The sequence below is a fragment of the Nannobrachium achirus genome (genome assembly GCF_963921795.1).
Source record: "Nannobrachium achirus genome assembly, chromosome: 8".
NCBI lineage: Eukaryota > Metazoa > Chordata > Actinopteri > Myctophiformes > Myctophidae > Nannobrachium > Nannobrachium achirus.
The window spans coordinates 56,033,157-56,057,283 of NC_137817.1; the positions used below are offsets into that span (position 1 = coordinate 56,033,157).

The 24,127-nt window shown below is 42.1% G+C and overlaps 2 protein-coding genes across 2 annotated transcripts; both read left to right on the forward strand.

Moving 5' to 3' along the window:
• The first annotated feature begins 7,004 nt into the window (after nt 1-7,004).
• Nucleotides 7,005-15,453, forward strand: LOC308289755 (uncharacterized protein). The gene is made up of 4 exons (XM_080731506.1): nt 7,005-7,185; nt 10,253-10,436; nt 11,985-12,742; nt 13,934-15,453. Exons 1-4 carry the CDS (start codon nt 7,085-7,087, stop codon nt 13,974-13,976), a joined length of 1,086 nt encoding a protein of 361 aa, XP_080587632.1. The 5' UTR covers nt 7,005-7,084; the 3' UTR covers nt 13,977-15,453.
• A 2,861-nt stretch (nt 15,454-18,314) lies between these two features.
• Nucleotides 18,315-23,504, forward strand: LOC308290231 (THAP domain-containing protein 5-like; the record flags this gene model as incomplete). Its single annotated transcript, XM_080732006.1, has 5 exons — nt 18,315-18,388; nt 19,530-19,713; nt 19,951-20,666; nt 22,411-22,597; nt 23,368-23,504. 5 exons carry the CDS (start codon nt 18,315-18,317, stop codon nt 23,485-23,487), a joined length of 1,281 nt encoding a protein of 426 aa, XP_080588132.1. The 3' UTR covers nt 23,488-23,504.
• Between the last annotated feature and the right edge of the window lie 623 nt (nt 23,505-24,127).

Below are 24,127 nucleotides of genomic sequence, written 5' to 3' on the forward strand. Positions count from 1 at the left end.
TATCAAGTACCTAAGTACCTTTTTACCAATTATAGAGGGTTTAAGTGGTACCGGATATGCAGCTCGGCAAATAAAAGGTGAATTGATCCCAGTGCACGATGGAGGACGATATCACGATAAATTAAATCTCCTCTTAAGATTATCACGTTTTTTTGTTTTTTATCACGATCAACGATAAATATCGCTTATCGTCCCATCCCTAACACACACAATATCAAACAAGCTCTTGTTCCGTCTCTCTCCACCCCAAAAAGAAAAACTGCCTCCGCTTAGTGGTGTCAATTCACAAGTACACCATGATGTAGTGATCACATGGGAAAGAGATCAATGTAAAGCCTGCAGAATACTCCAAACAATGTTGAACCTATTTATTTTATTTTTCTGCTTTGGTAGGCCTTGCCGGAACGATCACATTTCTCTGAAGTGGTTTTTATACACGTACTCCCTGCGGCTCAGTTTCTGAGCGTTAGACCACGGCCACTGTAGTCTAGTGGTTCCCAAACTGGGGGTTGTCGGGACCCCCCAGGGGCTTCCACAAATTATTTTGGGGGGGGGTCCCCAGATGATTAGCTTAATGTGCAATATATTCAGCCCATCCCAGAGTGACAAAACAGGGTTTATACAGGTTATCTATCTGCACATTTCTAAAGTTATAATTTAATGACTTTTAACACCTTTTTAATGCTAAATTGGCCAAATTGTCAAATATTACATAAGAAAGAGGCAATCTTTTTTCACTATCTGTGGAACCTAGTCAAACTAAATGTAATGTCTACAATTCCAAGTGATTTTCAGGGTGGGGGGGTCCCAAATATGTTTATTTTTTTTGGGGGGGGGGTCACGGCCTGAAAGGTTTGGGAACCCTTGGAATAGATCAACCTCTGAAGTGCTCTGACATAATTTGTCTCAAAGAGACAGTGGACCAACGTGTGTGCTATCGCTCTCTATGAATCATTTACCATCGGGTTATGTTTGTAGTCCCTCAGAGAGTGATTATATAGCTTTGTACTGTACATATAACTTCCTCTGACAACCTTTCTTCAAAACCGTCCACGGTACGTGGCTGGCAGATTGCGGAAATAAAAACAAATATATAAATCATGATCGATTGATTGAATGACGTTTATTTTTCGTTGTGGTCCTTTGAGCGCAAATGTGTCACGTGTTAGGGGGTTGCAGAGACGTACAGAAAAATAAAATCAATAACGAATAGACGACTGAAATAGCTGCTGTTGAGCAGTCAGCTTGAAAACATTTAAGTTAGTAGCAACAGAGCTAATCTGTGACTTGGCTGCTGGTAACCCTTTCGACGCAACTGCTGCAGAGGGTAATAAGTTAATTTCTGTATCACCTTTTGTGGAGTGCTCTGTGGAGTTCCCTCGGGGAATAACTGCATATCGTCACTGTGGGGCAGAAACCTTGTATCTCCAAGTTTCAAATGTGTATGTTTTTTCGCAAAGTAAAGCCCTGCTTCATCAGACAAGGCCGTCGCACAAAAGTAGTGAAAACAGCCAATCTACAAGCACACAACACCTTGCGGTGCGAGGCGTTGTGTGCTTGTAGATCGTCTATTTTCACTAGTTTAGTTCATTTTTTTTAATGATAAAAACGAACGGTTTTGGACATACAAGGTTTCCACCCGACAACGACGATATATCATTAGAAAACGAATGGACTAGATATGTGGGTACCGCCTTGCTTTACAATCCTCTGATCCTTTATGTGTGTACCTCTGCAGTGACGTTTAACTAGTTAGTAAACCCTGGAGGTGCAAGAGCTGCTGAAACAAACTTTCGGCAAAAGCACTGTGTTGGTTTTGTTTACAACAACATACTTTTGGCCCATATTGACCTGCCGAAGTTTGGTGGAAAAAAGTTTGGACTTTGTGTGGAGTATGCTGCAGGCTTTAGACCTTCCTACCTGGTGAAGAATTGGACGTGTTCTTTGTTCCCTCTGTCCCTCCATATGCTGTGTTCATGCAATACCAGTGGCTACAGTATCATGGCTGTAAATGCAGTCATTCCTAGGACCCTGCGCTATGCCAGTAGCTGACAGTTGCAAGTTGGGGTGGGAAGCAAGCAACCTGGCTTTGCCAACGGGTCTGAGGCCCTAAGCTATATGCAGAATAAATATTTTAAGACCCATATTTAACATTTTTAACTCAAAAGCTTTGCTTCTGGGGGTCCCTTGAACAAAGTATTTTGATATGGGGGTCTGTGGCTAAATACATATCATTTTGGGGGTCCTTGACATGAAAGTTTGAGGACCACTGATATGGCAACATATGTTTTTTTTGTTTTTTTCCCAGAGAACTGTGGATTTAGAAGACGTTTATCGGTCTGTAGTTCTCAAACTTTTTCATGTCAAGGACCCCCAAAATGATATGTATTTGGCCATTTTAAGGACCCACAAAATTATATGTATTTGGTCCATGGACCCCCATCTCAAAATATTTTGTTCCAGGGACCCCCAGAAGCAAAGATTTTAGTAAAAAATGTTCACTCTATATTTGGGTCTTGGAATATCTATTCTGCATCTAGCTTAGGGCCTCAGACCCGTTGGCAAACGCCAGGTCACGGGAAGCAGTCATCTATTTTGAAATTGCACATAATGTAAGACTTGACGATGAAAGTGAATGAGACATTGAGTCGAGGATCGGTACTGCACGATTCCCCTTCTCCTTTGTTTGTCGACCACTTTTCAACCTGGCTTCCCTAAACAAAATAATCTAAAATTGTGAACCATAACCAACATACAAGCTCATAACATGCTGCGACGCAGGGCGTTGTGAGCTTCTAGGTTACAAAACGGAGCGTAAGCGTTTATAACTGGAAGAAAAAGGAAAATCCCACCATTCTGCCGGTTCTTGTATTGGCTGCATTGTGGGACAAAGAAGGATGCAGACATCTGCCCCGTCGGAGCTGCTTGTTTTTTGTTTGTTTTTTATATACTATATGACTATAAATATACTCATCAAGTGGGACAAAGTTGCTGGTTATGTACCAAAGACCTGTAATGGAATTGATTTGTTTGTGTTTCGTTTTTTTTTACAAGGAGCAGCAGCTTTGATGCTAAAAGCCTAGAATTGTATTGGCTTGTGTAACACAGCATCTTGACTTGGGGTTGAGGGCAGCATGATCATGTTTATCAGTATTTTTCTCTTCTTTTTTTTTTTTTTTACACATGAACCCTAACATCCCTATTCTTGGGAAACATTTGGTGAGAATAGCCGATCTCACAACCTGTTGCAATGCGGTGCATTGTGAAGTTGTGGATACGCTGTTTTTGGCAAAGACATGTTAGTGTAGTGAGAGAACAGGATGGATTGGGGGGGGCTTTGGTGTTCCGGTCAACTAAGTATACTTAGTTGTTTATAGGGTTGTTTAACCCATTAAAACTGGGAGAGCATAGTGTCATTTTAGATTTTAGTGTTGGATATTCAAAAATAGCAGATGTGCAAGTGACGTGCGGCGAGCTTGCACATCTGCTATTTTTGAAAGAAAGACTGGTTTAGAAGGCATTTGTAGACTTGGCCGCGGGTCTTAATGGGTTAAAGGACCACCTCACCTCTGGGACAACCAGATCTTATTTTATAGTTTGGGACACGATCAACACAATCCTGAGTTATTTTTTGTGTTCAATCTGTGTTTTTAGATATTTTAGTATTTCAGCATGCAACAACTGGTCATATGATGCAAAATGCATCATATGACCAGTTGTTGCATGCTGTTGCATGCTGAAATACTACAATTCTGGTTGTCCCAGAGGTGAGGTGGTCCTTTAAGTGGTTAATTTCCCCCTACCGGTATGACAGTCTATGTTAGTGATTATTTATTTTATTTTGTATTTTTTTCCCAGGATTGCAAAAGATTTATACGCCCACAAAAAGAGCAGGAAAAGTATTGAGAACCTTCAAGTCTCCATCCTGATTGCCTCTCTAGACTAGTCTGTGAAAAGTGTTGTTCAACCATTAGCCGTGTTGTTGGACGGTTTCAAACATGCAACTGATGATGTTTTGCACTGCTGCACTCCTTCTCGATAGAGGAAGGTATTGCTGCTCTCTCCACAGCTCCCTGTCTGTTCATTGTACCGCCACTCATCTGGAAGCTCCCGCCTGTCCTTCCTTCTGCACAATCTACTCTTTTTTTCCCCCCCCCCAGCAAGCTTTGCTGTAAAGCAGGGGTCTTCAACAGGGGGTCCGGGACCCATTGGGGGGTCCTCACTGCTTTCTATATTAACCACTTAAACCCTAGTGTCCATATTCTGAGAACTTTAGCCAAAAATGGCAGATCTACAAGCTCACAACGCCTTGCGCTGCGAGCTCGTAGATCTGCTATTTTCGGCAAAGAGGTTTGGTGTAGAAGGGGAAAAAAGACGACTAATTACAGAGTGAAAGGTCAAGTTTATCAAGTATCGTCGGTTAGATATCTGAAAACACAAATTGACATGAATCCAAAATACAGTGATTATTGTGCAGTCAAACAATGAAACTACAGTATATGGAATCTATGATAAGGTTGTGGGGGTCCCTGCTTCATCTCTCTCTCGACTAAGGGGTCCTTGGCCTGAAAACGTTGAAGACCCCTGCTGTAAAGACAAGCAAGCGCTGGTAGCAAACGTCGGTCTCCACCAGTACATGTTCGACAGCCTGTGTCAACTTAGCCCATTTGTGGATTCCTTCGCCACCCACACAAGATGTCCAAAAAGGAAAGAAAAAAAACAATCCTGTCTCTCTTGAAGCGCACATGGCCCTCAACTTTTTAGATAAGCAAAATACACAGGACGTGTATGTATATATATATACTGTATCATTTAAAAAATTCCGTGTACATGTTTGGAAGAGAGAAAAAAGATATTGAATAAAAAAAATGCAGTCCAGTGATTTTAGAAACAGCTTTGTCTCTTTATTTCTTGTGCAGATGTGGATTGGTAGCTCGATTTATAACTCAAATAATAGCCCTTGTGTCCATTTTGGGAAACGATTGCCTTTGCACTTATATTTGCCACATTATGTCCATGTGACACTTACCCCTAAACTTTATAGTTAACCGCATACGATAATTACATTTAAACACCATTTTGTGAAGGAATTGGTATCAGTTAAATGTATTACTATTTACTAGAATTCTAGCACTTAAATCGGCACTGTAACTTGTTTTTAAACAATGTAATTTTATCCAGTCTGTATGGTAGAGTACGGTATGTTGATACTTGATAGAATAGAACTTACACAATTGATGTGGTTGTATTTTGTCTCCCTGCTCTTCCATTGAGTCATTTAGATCATGTCATTTAGATCAAGGTCATGTCTCAACTATGGACACAGCATCTGCCACGAATGTTGCCCTGATGGTCAAGATTCAAGTTTATCCCCTGAAAAAGCAGGCATGCTCTATGGTTAAAACAAATGTCAGCAGTCAGCACTTGCGCAGCAAACCACTGCAGGTTCAAATCTGGTGTAGAAGAGGCAAGTTAAGTAGTGTGGCTTTTTAAGTACTTACACTACTCAAATAAATTAAGGGATCAAAATGTTCCCTTCAGTATTGTAGTGCTGCTCAAATAATTAAGAGTACATTTTGATCCCTTAATTTTTTTTAGCATATTTGCCATACAGTGTTTGTATGTCTGAAAACTTTGGATACCACCTCATCCCATACTAATAGCTCTCCTTATGCCAGTTAGATGCAGATGTATGTTGGTTACTTTTTCACATCATGTTATAAGATAGACATTGCCAAAGCTGAGCAGCAAGCCAGCAATCTTATTATATTAGTATGGAAGAGTATTGTAAACTATATACACGACCTAGCACCACAATGCCTCTAACATAGTAAAGCAAGTTCCTATATGAGGAACTTATGGAATGTGTCTTGCAGCAGGCACCTTTAAACGTAGACTAGGACATTGAAATAGCCTAATGTGCATTATGTTTCTTTTGGAATAATGTGACTCGTTTATTTCTTCTTTTTTTGCCTATTATACAATAGGCCTATTGAAAAAGCAACTTAACTGGAAGGCAACAATAAAATGGAATCAATTAACCAATACAATTGTGTTATTAGTCTAAAGTAGGCCTATGTGCGTGTGTGTGCTGTGTATGTAGGCCTACTGTACATTGCATAATTATGCAGATATGGATTATCTGATATAAACACATTATGTGTAAATTAAATATAGTTCCTTTACGGATATTCACAATTTATATATACCCTAGGCTACTCGACTCGAACTTTAGTGGTTCCTAGGATCTCATTATTCCAAAAGAAACATAATGCACATTAGGCTATATAGCATTCAGAGATTGTGGAATAGTTGTCTGGCTACGCGAGACTAGTGATTCCTAAACCTTTTCTCTTCGGAGATGAGTAAGCCTGGCTACGCGAGGCTAAAACCCACCAGGCTTGAGTTAAGACAAAGACCCGCCTCGCGGAACTTAACGCGAGGACTTCCAGGAGTGGCTGAAATCCCTGCCTGACGGACGCGTGATTCCTAAACCCACCAGGATTGAGTTAAGACCCGCCTCCTCTCGATAATCTTAAGTATAAAAGTGCCCATGAACGTTAGTGCTGCTCGCTCAAGTGCAAAGTACCTACTACCTACTGATCCATTACAATAATACACGCAGAATAGGCCCAAAGCCATATCCAAACCATAACAATTTAACTGATAATCAGTAAGCGTTTTTATCTTGAGCACAGTAGTGACAAATTAATAGCTTTCTCAGTACGTTTTTCTCTTTAGCAAAGTTACAAAGTTTTCCCTTTATTATAAGCGCATTACAATTAAGTCAGTTTCAAGTTTTTTTTAGCACAGTTTATTTTGAGCACTGTAGTGAGAAATTAATAGTTGTGCATTGTGCAAATGCAGGCTTTTCTCAAGTAAGTCTTCATGCCTCTGACTTTATCCACCCTCCATGTGTCAGTCAGGCAGGGATTTCAGCCACTCCTGGAAGTCCTCGCGTTTCCGCAAGGCGGGTCTTAACTCAAGCCACCAGGCAGGGTCAGACCACCTGCTGCTGCTGCCACCACACGAGACCAGGGAGAGGCGACAGGTCGAAGAGGTGACAGAGTGACAGGAGGACAACATGGCCATGAAGTATTGTTGCGTTTCTCACTGCAAGAATGACTCGGTGAACAACAATAACGACGACGCCGACGATGATGATGAGAGGAAAAGCTTCTACCCGTAAGTAACAAGCAACAAGCATGGACAGACACGCATAGAGACGCGACCTTTCGTTTGCCAACGGGTCTGAGCTGCGTGTATCTATTCTGCATCCAGCTTAAGGCAAGCCCCAAACTCAAATCTTTGCTTCTGGGGGTCCCTGGAACAAATACATATCATTTCGGGGGTCCTTGAGATAACAAAGTTAGAGAACCACTGATATAGGCCGATTCTACAGATGTATTCTAAATCCTAAAAGTTTTCTGAAGAAACTAAACTTATGTTGCTCGAGGTTCTCAAACTTTGTCATGTCAAGGACCCCCAAACTGATATGTATTTGGCCGCGGACCCCCATATCAAAATATTTTGTTCCAGACCAGGGACCCCCAGAAGCAAAGATTTGAGTTAAGCCCTAAGCTATCTATTCTGCATCTAGTTTAGGGCCTCAGACCCGTTGGCAAAAACGAGCACGCCACAGGCGAGAGACACTGTTGTTGAACGATTAGGCACTGCTAATACTTTAACCCTGAGCGTGATTAACACATACAGGCTGCTGCGTCCAATCCATGATGTTACTGTAACTGTACACGTTGGACCTTTCATTGTAGAATCCGACTTTACACCAAACAAACTACTTCCAACGGCATAAGAACATTATTATTACACTATGACAGTGGGTCTCAAACAAATGTTGGATCCCCCAATGTACACAAACATAGTGCTTTGCTTTCCTTGGGGTTAAATCCTATCTGAACTGTACTGTCTGCAGGGTTGTCAACATTGGACTGTCAGAATCCAGGAGATTTATTTTTGGGGGGTGCGCGGAACTCCCCAACCGGGGTCTGGGGGGTCCTCTCCCCAAAACTTATGAATAGATATATTTTCCTGTGTTCTGTTGAATTTTGTGCATGTTTGATACATTTATCAGGCTTACTTTACTAGCATGTGTACAATTTCAGCCTAATATGCCAAATGTAGGAGTACAGATCTGATGACAAGCAAAAGGACATCTTTAATAATGATTTCTCATCTTTAAGTCATTACTTAAGTGAATATCTGTATGATCTTTCTTGCATGCATTGCCCCCACCCCTAAAGCGGGGGGTCTGGGGGTCCTCCCCCAGAATATTTTTAACATAGCAGATGTAATTTCCTGTGTTCTGGTGAATTTTGGGAGTTTGATACAAAATCCAGGAGAAATCCAGGAGATTTGCCAATCCAGGAGACTCCCAGGAGAGGGGTTCAACATCCAGGAGACTCCTGGGAGATCCAGGAGAGTTGACAAGCCTGACTGTCTGTCTTGTGCTTTTCCTAGGCGAACTGCTAATAAAGTATTCGTTCAATCAATCAATCAATTCAAGGACCCCCTCATAACTCTTAAGAGTGTACAAAAAATGAATGTGTACACTCTCAGAGTTACACACCTGCAAAGGAACCCAGATGGTCCCTGGACCCCACTTTGTCTAACTCTGTAACCAAGAAGTCAATATTTGATGTCTAACTTCTGAGTATGACATTTTTCATTTTCCTGTTCAAAGCAGAGGCAGTTAGTTAAGTTAGCGTATAGGGTTTTTTCATGTGGTTTTAATGTGTATAACATGAACAGTGTATTTTGCTGTTCAGTTAGTTGAAATGGCAGCATGTATTATGAGTCATTCTTTATCCGCCTGTGGATTAAAAAGGCGGGTCACTTGGCCTAAGCCTCAATGCCCTTGTGTGACTGCTTTCACCCAGGCGTCACTATTTTGGTCATGTCATCATAGCCAAACATTTACAGTAAGCAAATGTCCTTATAATTGTTTTTATTTATTTTTCTCTCCCCCAGATATAGATATTTTTTAACCATTTTTATTTAGTTAGTTATTTAAAAAATCTACAAACGGGTCAAATCACAATGCTTGTCAAATATTTTAAGTGTACCATAATACTTACTTTCCAAAAAAACTTTTGGTCACTTTATCATCTAATCAGGCTTTTATGAACACCACCCTGAACAGTTTTTAATTTACTTCATTCAATATTTAGATATTTGATGTAAATGTTATCTGCCCCTCCAGGCTCAGGGCCTCTCCCCACACACACACTCATTGTAACTTCAAACTTCATTTTAACCATGATAGATTCATTAAAAACACCCGTTAGTTTCTCTGGTTACTCATAGTACACTCCTAATACGTGAGCAGGCCGTGTTTTCTCAATAACCTTTTTCACTTATTTGTTATAATTTTTTGGTAAAATTAGAAAAATGTAATACAAAACAAAATTATTAAAAAAAAATGAAAAATGTTATCGCATTAGGAGGGTATTATGAGTCACCAGAAAAAATAATTGGTGTTTTTAATGAATCTATCATGGTTAAAATGGAGTTTGAAGTTACAAATGGGTGTGTATGTGGAGAGGCCCTGAGCCTGGGGAGGCAGACCCAAGCAAGGCAGAGTTTTTTGAAAGTGGAATATCCCTTTAAGTGGTTCAATTAGTTCAATAAAGTAATGCAATGCACAGACCCACACTCTGATGATGCCGGTGACAAGTGCCAACCGTTCACAGCTCAGTGCCCCACCCTTGACTATGAGTAAACAGTCAGTCAACTCTGTTTTGCAGTAGATATGAGGGGAAAGTAATAAGTATCAAGCTCCACTAAACAGAAGCATTTATTATATGTTGCTCAACGGAATGATGAAAGCCTGGGTCTGTTTTTCAAAATTAACACATGTTAAAAGCCACTCAAATACATCGTTCCAAAGTACAAAATTCACCTGTTTTTTCATCTGCCAAGCAAGACCATATTTGACCACCAGCCCCCTTCAAAAGATACAAGCCACCACCGGGCGAATTGACTCGAGACATTTCATGAAATACAAATATTGTATTTCATGAAATGTCATTGTATTATAAAACGAAATCTCTAAAACCAGTTATTGTCCATTTGTTGGCAGACAGTACACTAAATTATCAAAGGAGTCCCAATATTTAACTGTGAATGTGAACACAATGTGCTCTTGTATATTATTTGAGTTCTTTAAAACTTGCTTTTTGTGGTCGATGTCATCCCCTTTCTAACTAAGTGCGTGATCTCCACTGTGTTGTAGGTTCCCTCTACATGAGCCAGAAAGGTTACAACAATGGCTGAGAAACATGGGTAGAGAAGACTGGACTCCCTCCCGACACCAATACATTTGCCATGAACACTTTGCACCGTCTTGCTTCAGAGTACATCAGGGAATCCACTACCTTGAGAATGACGCAGTTCCTACAGTGTTCAAGGCGCCCGAGGTAAGAAGAGAATGAAAGATGTATTTACTGTATTGTGAAATTACTCCTAAATGTATTCAAAATTGAATGTCAAAAAAGGGAGGAGACCAAAAAAACGCCTTAAATTAATAGTATGGCTAATGCATGGCAAGAATTAAAAATGCACCTACGCTTTATGCTTTCATCAAGGTTCTTTTATTCTGTCCACCACGATTGCCTCGGTTTCTTACCTTTTTTTGCCATTTAATTTTGTCACCCATTTGTACCAAAGAACACCTTGTGTGTCACCTGAGTATGGGTCCTACAACTTTGACATCTGTCTTTGGTAACGTTCAAATATCGCCTGTAAATCTCTAGAAGAAACACTATGGTTCCTCAGTGAAGCAAGGGTGAGGAACCGGTCTTCTTGCAGTGTTGTCTTCCTTTGACTTCACCGGTCTCACAGAACTTCGTCCTTCGTTTGGAAATGGTACCAGAGCTGACACCAAATAATGCTGCCACTCTGCGTAAAGAAACACCAGCTTCCACTTGCCCTATTGCACAGGCCTTATTTTGAACAGACAAACGTGGCATCTTTCCGTGGGGAGCAGTGTTGCTGCATGGGGGGCAGTGTTGCTGCAAACAGCAATACTGTACCAACAGAAGCATTTTTATTATTATTGATCAACGTTTCCGAACTTTTTGTACACATGTGACAAAACACCCCAAGGAGTGGGGACTATTCTTTTCTATTCTATAGTGGCAGCTTCCTCTAGTCTTGGCCTTATTTCTTCTTGGTATGTTTCTCAGTCCATATATTATAGTAAAAATTCCACTCGCTCCACTTCCTCATTGTGACGCAGTTCCTCCTGAAACTCGGGAAAGGAGGGACATCACACTGGGAGCGGCTGGGAGGAATTTGATTTGACGGTCAAAAAGTAGGCAGGCCATAACTCACTGAAATCACAGGAGACGGACTCCCCTCCTCTGCTCGTTTATAATAAAATAAACTCTGACATACAGTGCTACTAGTCTGTCCCAGCATTTTGGTCGAAAGAGAAAACAATGAAATGAAAACAAGATGTGCACCCAAAAAAGGCGATTCTCTGCATGTAATGTGACTGACATGCGACTAAGAGTCGCATAACCGGCATAAGAGCCGTTGTTACATCGACATCATTGAGCAATCGAAACCTGTGCAATCACCACAGACCGCAAGGCAAGTCACCTATTTTCGGCTCGTCACCTATATCTGTGTAACTGTGTGAACTGACACTGGGCGGCTTTTTTGACACCTGGGTCTACCGCCCCATTGTTGAAGTTGATTGACGCAGGCACCTGTCAATCATTCTCACTTCATGGATTATTCATTCGGTAGATCTGCGTCATCACGCATTACGTTTCTGTATAGGGGCTGGACTTGGGGCTGTAATTGGTTTGATTATAATACACAAAACTCGAATTTTTAATTTCTTTTGGCATCCAGTTATGGGTATGGCCAATGGTTATCACAGATATGCTCTAAAAGTGTGAAAAAACATGTTTTTGATTTCACTGGGTCTTTAAGTGTGTGTTTGTCCTCATTTCTAGAAACGGAAGAGCACAGATCAAAGTGGGAAGAAAGCCAAGCGGCTCAGACGCAACGTTAATCTAAGGACACCTATGGCAGACAACGGGACACAGCCAGTGGCCGCCACTGCACAGCTGAGCAGCAGCAGCACTGTGGAATCAAGTGACACCGTTGATTTTCTGATGACTGACTTGCAACCGCCAACATCGGTGCACCGATTTGACACGGGAACCGATTTCCCCGTGACCTTACTCCAAACCGTGGAGGACGTAACCGGTCTTGACAGCGGAGAGAACACAGCGCTGGTCGTTGTATCACAATGTCCCGCTGCTGAAGAGGAAGACGACTTGTTGAGCGGGATCACCGCTGCCATCCTAGCTCAGCACCGAGGAGGACTGGTGGTGAGCGACTCGCTGACGGGCCACGCCGCGGACACTCAGAGCGCTCTGTGTGTGGAGAACGTAACTCCAGACGTGCTGGAGCTGTCCGCCGTACCCAGCGTCGACCACGGAGTCATAGCGTACTTTGAGACGATCCCCAACGTCATGCCCTGTGTGCCGCTGGCCATGCCGCCGTGCGCCATCTCCCCAGAGACGGTGCTGTCGTCTGCCCTGGGCTCCACGCCCATCGTGTCCACCGTCCCCATAGTGTCCAAACACACACCGCCCTCCTCGTCTGCACTGGTCCTCACCATGGAGACTCTGGACACAGAGGGAGAGCAGGACGCCCCTGAAGAGGACAGCACTGAGCAGCAGGAAAACCAACTGGAGGAACACTGGTGAGTGGAGGAATGCACCCCTACGGTTGACTAGCAACAAAATATATTAACCTTGTGTGTCATTATTAAACTCCATAGAAATACCTTGCAGTTAAATGTAAAACGAAACACCACTGCAAACAAGTCAATGTTCTTTCTAATGCAGGCATTGACGCTAAGGCAGATAAATAAAACCTTCGGGCAGGTGGAGTTTGCTTTCAGGTTGCCTGACCGGGCAAGTGCTAGTTTGAGAGGGGGCGCAACTGTCTATAAACACACCACGAGATATCTGTCTAAACACCTGAACGTGGCCAGCGCTCTGTCTTCTGGTCTGTGGAATGTAAAATAAAAGCACTGTTGACCTATAATGTGCTGTTTTCCCTGTTGCAAAAAATATTCAATCATATCTATGTAGGTATTTATTTGGATAAACATTGAGGTATAGGTATTGAGACAAAGTGTTAAATTGAATGGTAATTCAAATTTTACTTATCGTTTTCTAATGGACGATTTACTTTTCGGGCAAGTGGGCAAGACATTTGGGAGAAAATGACCTGCATTTGCCCGACGGGCAAGTGCCTCTGAGACCTTAGTGTCAACCCCTGTAATGTCGCACATGGTCACAACTCCCATTTTGAATTAAACCTAAATTGATGCCACATGTTGCATTGCTGCCACATGTTTCTCCGTGTCCTACCATGTTTCACAGTGTAATATATTCTCCTGCTCACAGCTACCACAAGAACAGCATAACATGACAAGAGATGAGGTGATTTTTCATTATCACAGTATCAAGGGAAAAGTTTCACAGTTGAGGTGATTTGTCATTATCACAGTATTAAGGCAAAAATGTTGTGCTTGCATGCATATTGTTGTCGGTGTGTGTTTTAGGGATGGGAATAAGCGACATTATCGTTTATCATGATAAAAAACACTCTTTATAATCGTGGAGATTTATCGTGATATCGTGCTCCGTCATGCACTGGGTTCAATTCACCTTTTATTTGCTGAGCTGCATATCCGGTACCGCTTAAACCCTCTATAATTGGTAAAGGGTACTTAATAATATACGTACTTGATACAGTCTTTTTTTCACTCTATCAAATGATTTCTTTTGTCACAATAATGATATGATATGATATGAAATTCCATAGCTAGTGTGTTTTGACGTTTGTGAACTCATCCCCACCTCCTCCTCTTTCCCTTTCACAGCCTCCTCAGAACAACAACCCTGTGGCGTACACCAACCCGTTAACGCAGAAGGGAACCATGTGGAGACCGAGGGACCGAGGTGCTGTGACGATGAACTAACCGATGACGATGAACTCCCATCTGACCTGAACCCACCACATACATCACTCCCTCCAGTTCTCACAGACAAGGGCTGTCCCCCTAATCACATACTACATACTAACAGCTTGTATGCTATTTTTCAGCAGTACATTTAATATACGGTATCGTTGCTGTCGGGTGGAAACCTCCTAATATGTCAGATATTGGAGAAACAAAGCAAAGATTTCAGACTACTATACTAATGGGACTACACAGAAAGTTAGGAAAGTACCCCATCTTGAGACAGAGCAGAGGCACTGTATGTACATGGATGTTCCTGTTTCAACCCTCTGGCGTCTGGCATTTTGTTTTAAAATGCAGGTTTTGGTGGTATGGTATGGCATCAGTTTCAACACATAACTACATTCTACATGTGTTTAACAGAAGAATAATTGACCTTACGACAGAGGTTTTTGGTCACTGTCTACCATGTAATTTCTGGTCTGTTGACGCCAGTTACCACCATTGCATTGTGGCACATTCATACAGCGTAGTGTCCACTGTTACATGCTAGAACATTCCCCAAATTTAGTGTGCATCTTGCATACTATTGAGTGGCTACTAAGCTTTCGGACATACTAAAAAGTATCATTTGGCGTACAATATAATACAATAGTATGTTGGTATGTGATTTGGGACACAGCCATGCTCTCCACCACATCCCAGAAAAACCTTGTATTAATTTGCAGTACACTGTGATGTAGTTTAGATGGGGAAATGGATCACTTAGACAAGTGATTCTCAACCTGTGGGCTGTGGACCACAAGTGGGCCCCCGAATAATTGGCAAAACCCAAAGGATTGTATTGACATGAGATTTTTTTATACGTATATATTTTTGCTTTAAATCCTTGAACGATTAGTTTTCATTGCGCTGGGTTAGTTCCACTGATTCGAGCTGGAACAAGATCGATTGATTGATTAATAAAATAAACATGCTCTGAAAATGCATGCGGCCCACTCACCGGACCACCACTGGCTGCCGTGTTAAGTGGTCCAGCTGAAGGCTTTCAATATTTTAAAGTGGGCCCTTACCCAGAAAGGGTTGAGAACCGCTGAGCTACCCAGTCAACAACTAGACGTGTACTTTCTTAGAAGAACTAGGAATTAAAAAAAAAGACCCCACGATTTCTGTTTTCATTCTTATCTGTTCAGACAGTTTGATAACTGCTAGCCTACCCAGTGTTTTGCACTTCTTCCCACAGAGGAAGGTATTGCTACCCGGGCAGTCGTTGTGGCACTCATCTGGCAGCTCCCGCCTCCTAGCGCACAACGCTACTGCTAGCTTTGCTGTAAGACGAGCACTAGTAAGCAATAAGCACACACACGATTGTGCACACACACGATTGTGTATGTACATAGTCTACGTACCTACTATTTGAGAGGGTTAAAATGTTTGGAAATAAATATTGATTAAAAAAAAGTCTAGTCAAGGGATTCGTTTTTTTTTTCTATAGAAAAAAACGGCTTTATATCTTTATTTCTGTGTTGATGTAAACTGGCAGCTTGATGTATGACTCAAACAGCCCATGGGTTCCGTTTGAGAAGTGAGGTTCTTTGCACTAACATTTGATCTACGTTTAGCCCTATTGTTGACATTAAAGCACACTTAGAATTATATAAATAGTTTGAACGAAATTGCTTTGCTTATTCTGAGATGAGATGACAAGCATCAGTGGTGGATCCCCGAGAGGGCCCAGTGCCAGGGGTCCACAGGTCAGGGGAGCCTTCTAGAAAAACGGGCCGACTGATATCCACTGTTCCAAAGCCCAGCCCTTTAATTAAATTAAAACTAAATGGACCCCCACACACAGAGCCCCCATGGCCTGAGGGCTCATTCAGTCAGTCAGAAGGGCCCAAGTCACAAGAGTCTCAAGAGACGACAAATTCTGAACAGAACTGGTATCTTTTTTTATTTTTTATTGGCCAGTTAACTTGTGACTGAGTTTGTCGCTGACCACCATCTATGAAGATGACAATTGACAAAAGTAACAAATATTAAATATCATTAAAACAATCATTCATTAGTGGGCAATAAGTGTTAAATGGCTTTATATTATGAATAGTAGTGTAAATCATTGTCTTGATTGTTTAAACATGATGTCATGGGCCGATATGCTCGATAACAAGCTTGATAAGCCTTAAGGCCTGTCCATACTTTGACCGAAACCGCCGTTTTCGGTCAAAAGGTCCTTTTCTACCATAAAATTATATCCCTCGGGACTTCTGAAAAGCATTGGGCCGAACGAGAGTTCGGAAATTTGCACGTCGGAAAACACAACTCACCGAACATTTCGGTCGAAGTATGGAGAGGCCTTTAAGTTATCGAGTTTGTAGCGGACCCTTGTTTCGAGCTCCATCCTTAATCATAAGTGGTGGAAAGTAACTTTTAAAAAGTAAAAAAAAAAGTACATTTACTCAAGTACAATATATTTCATTCATTTGAAAACTTGTGAAATGGGACATTCTGCACAATGGGTACTTTCTACTTTTGGTACTTTAAGCACTACAGTTTGTACTTTTACTCAAGTGCATTTTTAATTACAGACATTTACTTGTAACAGAGAATTTCTGCATTGCAGTATTGGAAGAAAATGTGTTTTGCTTTCCTCTCTCGGTGCCAGAGGTCCCTGCACGTTCTGCATATTGTAGTACAACTCAGCCCCCTGATGAATGCATATTATCTTAATAATGTGAATAAAGCAATAATCGCTGTTCTAATATCACTGAATTGCGTGTTGCTTTTATAAGGGGGTTGGTCTACTTGGCAAGGTTCCATAAGATAAAACAAACACAATTTATTGTTTATTGATACAAATATTCTCAGGCCAAGCAACGGTCGCCAGGCAACACACAGATGCTAAGGGAGTGTTTGGGAAAAGGTAAACATGTGAAACCAGCTGTTATTGTAGGTCGGACAACCTCTGAGGCCCCGGTGCTGCATGAAGTTTGTAGAATTGATGCTACATAATTAATACAAAATATAATGCCAGTGGCCTACTTAAACCATGGCCCAGGAGTCTTGTCTACTAGTCGCTTTTTCCCCTCCATTTTTTCCCCTCTAGCCCAGAGGTGGGTTTTCCTCTATGGGGGTCTAAATTGACCCAAACAAGTCTACCTCTGACAGTGTACAAATGGAACCAAATGGACCCGAGTTAAGGGGAGGCCTTGAAATGTAAAAGTTTATATATATATATATATATATATATATATATATATATATTTTAAGGCTGGGACTTTAACTGACACCACAGAACCTTCAGTTTCGGGCATAACGATCATAGCGATGCACCAACCAAGAAGAGACAACAAACGCAAAGGGAGAAATAGCCGATCAGAGCGCTTTTCTTGGCCCAGTGGATGCGAATTTTAGATTAAAAAAAACTCACTTGTTGATTCACTCGTACAACAAAATGTGTTTTACTTGAAAAAAATGCTTCTCTGGTCAAATATTGATGTGCGATTAAAATGCGATTAATTAATCACAGAGCCTGTAATTAATTAGATTAAAATTTGTAATCGCATCCCAGCCCTAATATATATATATATATATATATATATATATATATATATATATATATATATATATATATATATACTCGGTCTAGCTACGTTATTTTTTCCTAAATTGATATATCTATGATGTATTGATGCATTACCTTGCCTATTTCATTGATGTATATGTCTCCTTTCCGACATGTCTCCATTCCGACACTAACCCTATCTCTACCCCTACCCTAAACCTTAGGCCCATGGGGAGTGTCGCCACTCCGACAATAAGAAGTCCATTTCGGAGTGCCCACTGAGCACGCCGTCTAAAAGTGGTCCAAATTTCCAAATCTATACGTCTATTAGACCACTTTTAGACGGCGTGCTCAGTGGGTGGCGACATGTCGGAATGGAGAGAGCCTCCCTAGTAGGGGGCCTACCTGCTTATTGTAAGTCGCTCGCTCTGGATTAAATTGTCTAAATTGTAAATTGTTCGTCTGGGTAAAGTAGGGTGCTGTCTATGGTCCTGAAACACTGTGGTGGTGTTTGTGTCACTGGTCCTACTTACCCCAAAGTCACCGGCCCTGCGAATTGGGTAGAGAAAGGCAAAAATGTACCCAATGTTTTCAAATGACAGACTGACAGTCGCGTGCAGTTTGCGTCACCGGACAAACAGCTGATCATCGTGTCTATGGTTGAAAGCTGAAAGGGAGACCGTTCTGTTGCCACCAGCTAGACCACAGTGACAGCGACAAGGACAGATACTGGACGACATGCCGAAGTATTGTTGTGTATCTCACTGTAAGAATGACTCTGCAAACAACAACGAAAGAAAAAGCTTCTACAAGTAAGCATGAACACAGAACACAGCTCTGAAACGTGTATGTCACGACCGTCATGGATCCGGACTGCATGGTTTTGCGGTGGAGCGAGTGGCTCACACATGTCTAGATAGTGTACGTTCTACTAGAATTAGCCGTATTCTTTAATAAGAAGCCTTTTTATCCGATAGATTTCTGTTTTCCCTTCTATTTCCGGACCGGAAATGTTTCAGGGCTAGCATGAACTCTCTCGGCTCTGAGCCTCTCTGACACGTGTTTTTGAACGTTTACTTATTGCTTGTATAGTTACAGATACTTAACTCTGGACGTGATTTACAGCTGCATAAGGCTGCATTCTGTTAATGTTGACGTGCTCATTTGTGCTGTTTTCGTACGAAAATAAATACGCTGTCACTCACTGCTGCTCTGACATAAATGACGAAGACCACTAGAGGGCAGCAACAGAGACTGCAACATGCAGTGTGTTGGTACTGCTGAGTTGATTTTTGGTGCGGCTTATGTTTATTTTATTTATATATGAACATTTCTATGAAGCTTAAAATCAAGGTGGACAAAACAACAACAAGAACAATGTCTTCACCATACCAACTTAAGATATTTCAAAAAAGTTTATTAATCTTTTCACAGAAAAAAAAAACACAAAATCAGCATTTTTCTTAAACGCTCATTCAAAATAATGATACTATACTACTACTACTACTACTACTACTACTACTACTACAAATAATAATAACAATGCAGCCTAGTTATCTGGCCTGGCTAAAATCCCTTTGAACAGTGTGGTTAGTGTGAGGTAATCACAGGTGTCAAATGTGTCAATTTGTGCCACTGTGCCCAATATACCCATGTGCTCACTGAAAAGTGATGATAGTTTTATTAAATATTAGGTTTCTGCAAGAACTTTAAGAAGGTATTGAGAGTTTGCTGACAAGAGCTGACACACAGAGTGTGAAGAATTCGAATCAGAGGTGAATCTCCATGAAATAGCATTGTGTGTTCTATGGCTGTATATGGAATATAGGTATGAAGGATGATATAGTATTGATAGCCAATGACAATGGTCATTCAACTATATGTACATTTCATACACTGCGTCTTCACTCCTCTCTGAATAAGTGTGTGATCTCCACTGTGTTGTACTTGTAGGTTCCCTCTACATGAGCCAGAAAGGTTACAACAATGGCTGAGAAACATGGGTCGAGAAGACTGGACTCCCTCCCGACACCAGTACATTTGCCATGAACATTTTGCGCCGTCTTGCTTCAGAGTACGTTGGGGAATCCGCTACCTTGAGAATGACGCAGTTCCTACAGAGTTCAATGTGCCTGAGGTAAGACATGGGAATATAAAATGTATTGTGTTGTGAAATTTCACTCCTAAATTCATTCAAAATTGGTTTAAAGTCAGCAAAAAGCCATTAATTCCTGTTCTCCTTCTCTCTCACGCATCTTAGTTTTATTTAGTTTAAGCCCAATGTTGACCGTGGCAGCTTCCACTAGTCTTGGCTATATATTGTCTTGTAATGGTTCACAGTCAATATATTAAGCATGTTTGTCCTCATTTCTAGAAACGGAAGAGCTTAGATCAAAGTGAGAAGAAAGCCAAGCGTCTCAGATGCAACGTTAATCTAAGGACAACCATGGCAGACAACGTGACACAGCCAGTGGCCGTCACTGCACCTTTGAGCAGCAGCAGCAGCAACAACTTTGACTTTTCCACATCGGTGGACAGATTTGACACAGATTTCCCCGTGACCTTACTCCAAACCGTGGAGGACGTAACCGGTCTTGACAGCGGAGAGAACACAGCGCTGGTCGTCGTATCACAATGTCCCGCTGCTGAAGAGGAAGATGACTTGTTGAGCGGGATCACCGCTGCCATCCTAGCTCAACACCGAGGATTGGTGGTGAGCGACTCGCTGGCGGGCCACGCCGCGGACACTCAGAGCGCTCTGTGTGTGGAGAACGTAACTCCAGACATGCAGGAGCTGTCCGCCGTACCCAGCGTCGACCACGGAGTCATAGCGTACTTTGAGACGATCCCCAACGTTATCCCCTGTGTGCCGCTGGCCATGCCGCCGTGCGCCATCTCCCCAGAGACGGTGCTGTCGTCTGCCCTGGGCTCCACGCCCATCGTGTCCACCGTCCCCATAGTGTCCAAACACACACCGCCCTCCTCGTCTGCACTGCTCCTCACCATGGAGACTCTGGACACAGAGGGAGAGCAGGACGCCCCTGAAGAGGGCAGCACTGAGCAGCAGGAAAACCAACTGGAGGAACACTGGTGAGTGTGATACCACTCACTGTCAAGTAAGGGGTAATGAACAGTGAGCAGTCATTATAGAGAAATTAACCCCAACGGAGTGTTAAATGGTACATTTATATAGCGCCTTTATCCAAGGCGCTTTACATAGATTGTGCATTACATTTACCCAACATTATAGATTGTGCATTACATTTACCCAACATTATAGATTGTGCATTACATTTACCCAACATTCACATTGTGCATTACATTCACCCAACATTCATACACCGATGGCAGAGGAAACCACCAACCTGCTCACTAGGACCAACTAGGGGTTCAGAATCTTGCTCAAGGACTCCTCGACACTAACTCTGGGGGAGCCCGGGATCGAACTTGGAACCCTTCGGGAACCCTCCGTGTTCTAATGACGGTTTCTCTACCCATGAGCCACTGTGGCCCCAGTGTTCTACTCAGCCACAATCATGAGCTACTCACCATTTATGGTCGCTTTTATTACAAAGTTACTTACTTGAGTTGAGAAATCAATAATTTGACACAAAATATAAGAACAAACAGTTTTTTGTTGATTTAAAAAAGGTTTTCATTGCCCATGGTCATAAAGTGGTGCCATGTTGCAACACTTGAGTTTGTAGATCGCCTATTCAGCATAGAGATTTTGTGTAGGAGGGAGAAAAAGGAAGGGGCCAAATGACAGACACCTGGGAGACCTGAGTCAACAAGGTATACATATATATACTGTAGGTTTTAAGTGGTTCCAGCTAAACAGATGCGTCATAACATTTGGTGACAAAAGTTGCGTCGCTGTCACCTACTATGTTTCAAACTGCGACTTTTCAGCATTCAAAGGTAGCAAAGGTAGCAGATCCACAAGCTCAAAACATACCACGTTTGGAGCTTGCGGATCTGTTGCTTTTGGATTTACGATATTATCGCGATGAATTATCCCCAACATCCATTATCCTGGGGCAGAACATTTGCAGCTCCACAAGCTCACAACGCATCTCGTTGTGAGCTTGTAGATCGGCTATCTTTTGTCAAAGAGATTTGGTAGATAGTGAAAAAAGACTGTATGAAGTACGTATATTATAAGTATGTTAAGTGGACAGATATACAGCTCTGCAAATAAAAGGTGAACTGATCCCAGTGCATGACGGAGGATGGAGGATATCACGATAAATTAAATCTCCACGATACCATTATTGTGAGTGTTTTTGAAGCGGTTTAATTACCATATATGGTGATCTCAGGCCAGAATGAACAGGGTTTTTCAAAAACACAATGTATGTCACCTCATGTCCATATATGGTCACTCCAGGCCAGAATGAACAGGTTTTTCCTGTCCCGTACGTGCAAAATATCAGTCCAGAATGAATAGGCTTTTTCAAAAAGCAAAATGTGGTCCCATGTCCATATATGGCCATTTCAGTTCAGAATGAATAGGCTTTATCTGTCCTGTACGTCCAGAATATGTGTGCGGTGTCCCTCCCGGTCAGATGAATGGATACTTTGAGGATTGGTCAGGCTTCACATGATAATTTGGCCTTCAGGTTTTATCTGTCTTGCAATAGGTCTCACCTATTGCAGCAATGACAAAAAGCAGCATAAGAGCAAAAGCAAAGGCACAATATCATACCGGCTCTCCAGACAATTCTATACTAAGATTCACCGCTTCACTTCGAACCGAGGTTTGATTTTTTTATCACGATGAACGATAATACCGCTTACCGTCCCATCCCTATTATGTTCTTTCCTCTCACAGCTACCACCAGAACGGGTTGAGCAAGGAGCAGCTGGAGGCCATCGTAGCCGAGCTGCAGAAGAAGGTGAAGGTTCTGCAGCAGCGGCATCGACGGCACCTGGAGAAGCTTCTGGGTCTGGAGAACACCGTGAACCAGCTGAGACACAGCAACCTGCTCCACCAGGAGAGACTGCAGCTGCTGGAGAGGGTGAGGCAGCACCAGCATACTGTGTCTGTCATTTCTCGTCATAACATAACATACTAGATTCTGACGCATGCCATGATATATGGGTCCCATGCTGATGTCGACTTTGGACTTGTAGACCAGTGGTTCTCAACCTTTTCAGACCGCGACCCTCAAAATGATCATATATGAACTGGGGACCCCAGAGTTGAGGCATTACATTTTGTATAACATGGTTCTATTGTGAAAATAGCAGATCTACATGCTCACGCTGCGAGGTGATGTGAGATGTAGATCATCTATTTTCACAATTTCCGCAATTGTCACTTGTGCAGATACACTCTATACACTTAAACTTTATGTTGGTTCAGGATCGTAATGCGTCTAATCAACACTCTATGCGAGCTATCTCAAATGTGCCTCTCTCCACTCGCGTGCGCACGCAAAGCGCGCATGCGATTGTTGCGGCCTTTGGCGTGATTTTAGTCGGTTTTGGGCCGGTTTGGGTCCACTCCCTCCATTTCGGCACCTCCTCTAGGATGGTGCTCTAGGCGGCCGCTTAGCTCGCCTATAGCTAAAAACGGCCCTGTGTTGGTTTGTTTACTGTTGAGCGAGAAAACAATGTTTCACATTAAGTTAATCATCTGGGGACCCCCTAAAATAATTTGGGGACTCCCCTGGGGGTCCCGACACACAGATTGAGAACCACTGCTACTGTCTAAATGTTTTACATTGGATTTGACAAGCATTTGAAGAAACGACTACATGTGCTGTTGTTGTCTGTCCTGCACCAGGCTTACATCCAGGCGAGCACAGCGGGGTCAGACACCGGGGACACGGTGACTGTCATCTACGAAGAGGACGACGGTACTCATCTTTACACCCCGGTGCACGAGGGAGAGCTAGAAATATGAACGTGGACTAATAGAACTCACCCTTTACTAATTAATTTGGTGACTAATGTCCCTGACACACTGAAACGCGACGCGAGGGTCAATGACTGAATAATTTAAAAATTGACTTGTGAACTTTTGTTCATAGAACAGTCAAACTGCGACTGGACCTCCCTACAGACTGTTAATATACTGTATACTGAAACTGACTATCATAACGTTATATTGGAAAATATGTTCAATTCAACAATAGTGCTAAAATATATTGACAATACTGTAGATTCATTGACTTTTAGGCTTTGAAGTTACACATGGAAGATATGACACAATATACAAAGGAATGACTGGCATATTTAATACCTTTATAACTTAAGAAAAATGTATAGTGGAAATAGCAGATCTACACTCACAACGCATCAATATGCGATGCGTAGTGTAGATAAATGCATCTCCCAGATCACAGACAAAATACATTTTCTTACTTGGGTACTTAGATTGCCAGGGTTAGGACACCTCTTAGATGGATATAGTAGGGTTTGGCGTTTTGTTCCCAAAGTGCAACATTGGTCAAGTCATAAGCTCGAGATACACATGTATTCAGAGCGATCTACATGCATGCACGCAATGTGTCACATTGTGAGCTTGCAGATGTGCAATTTTC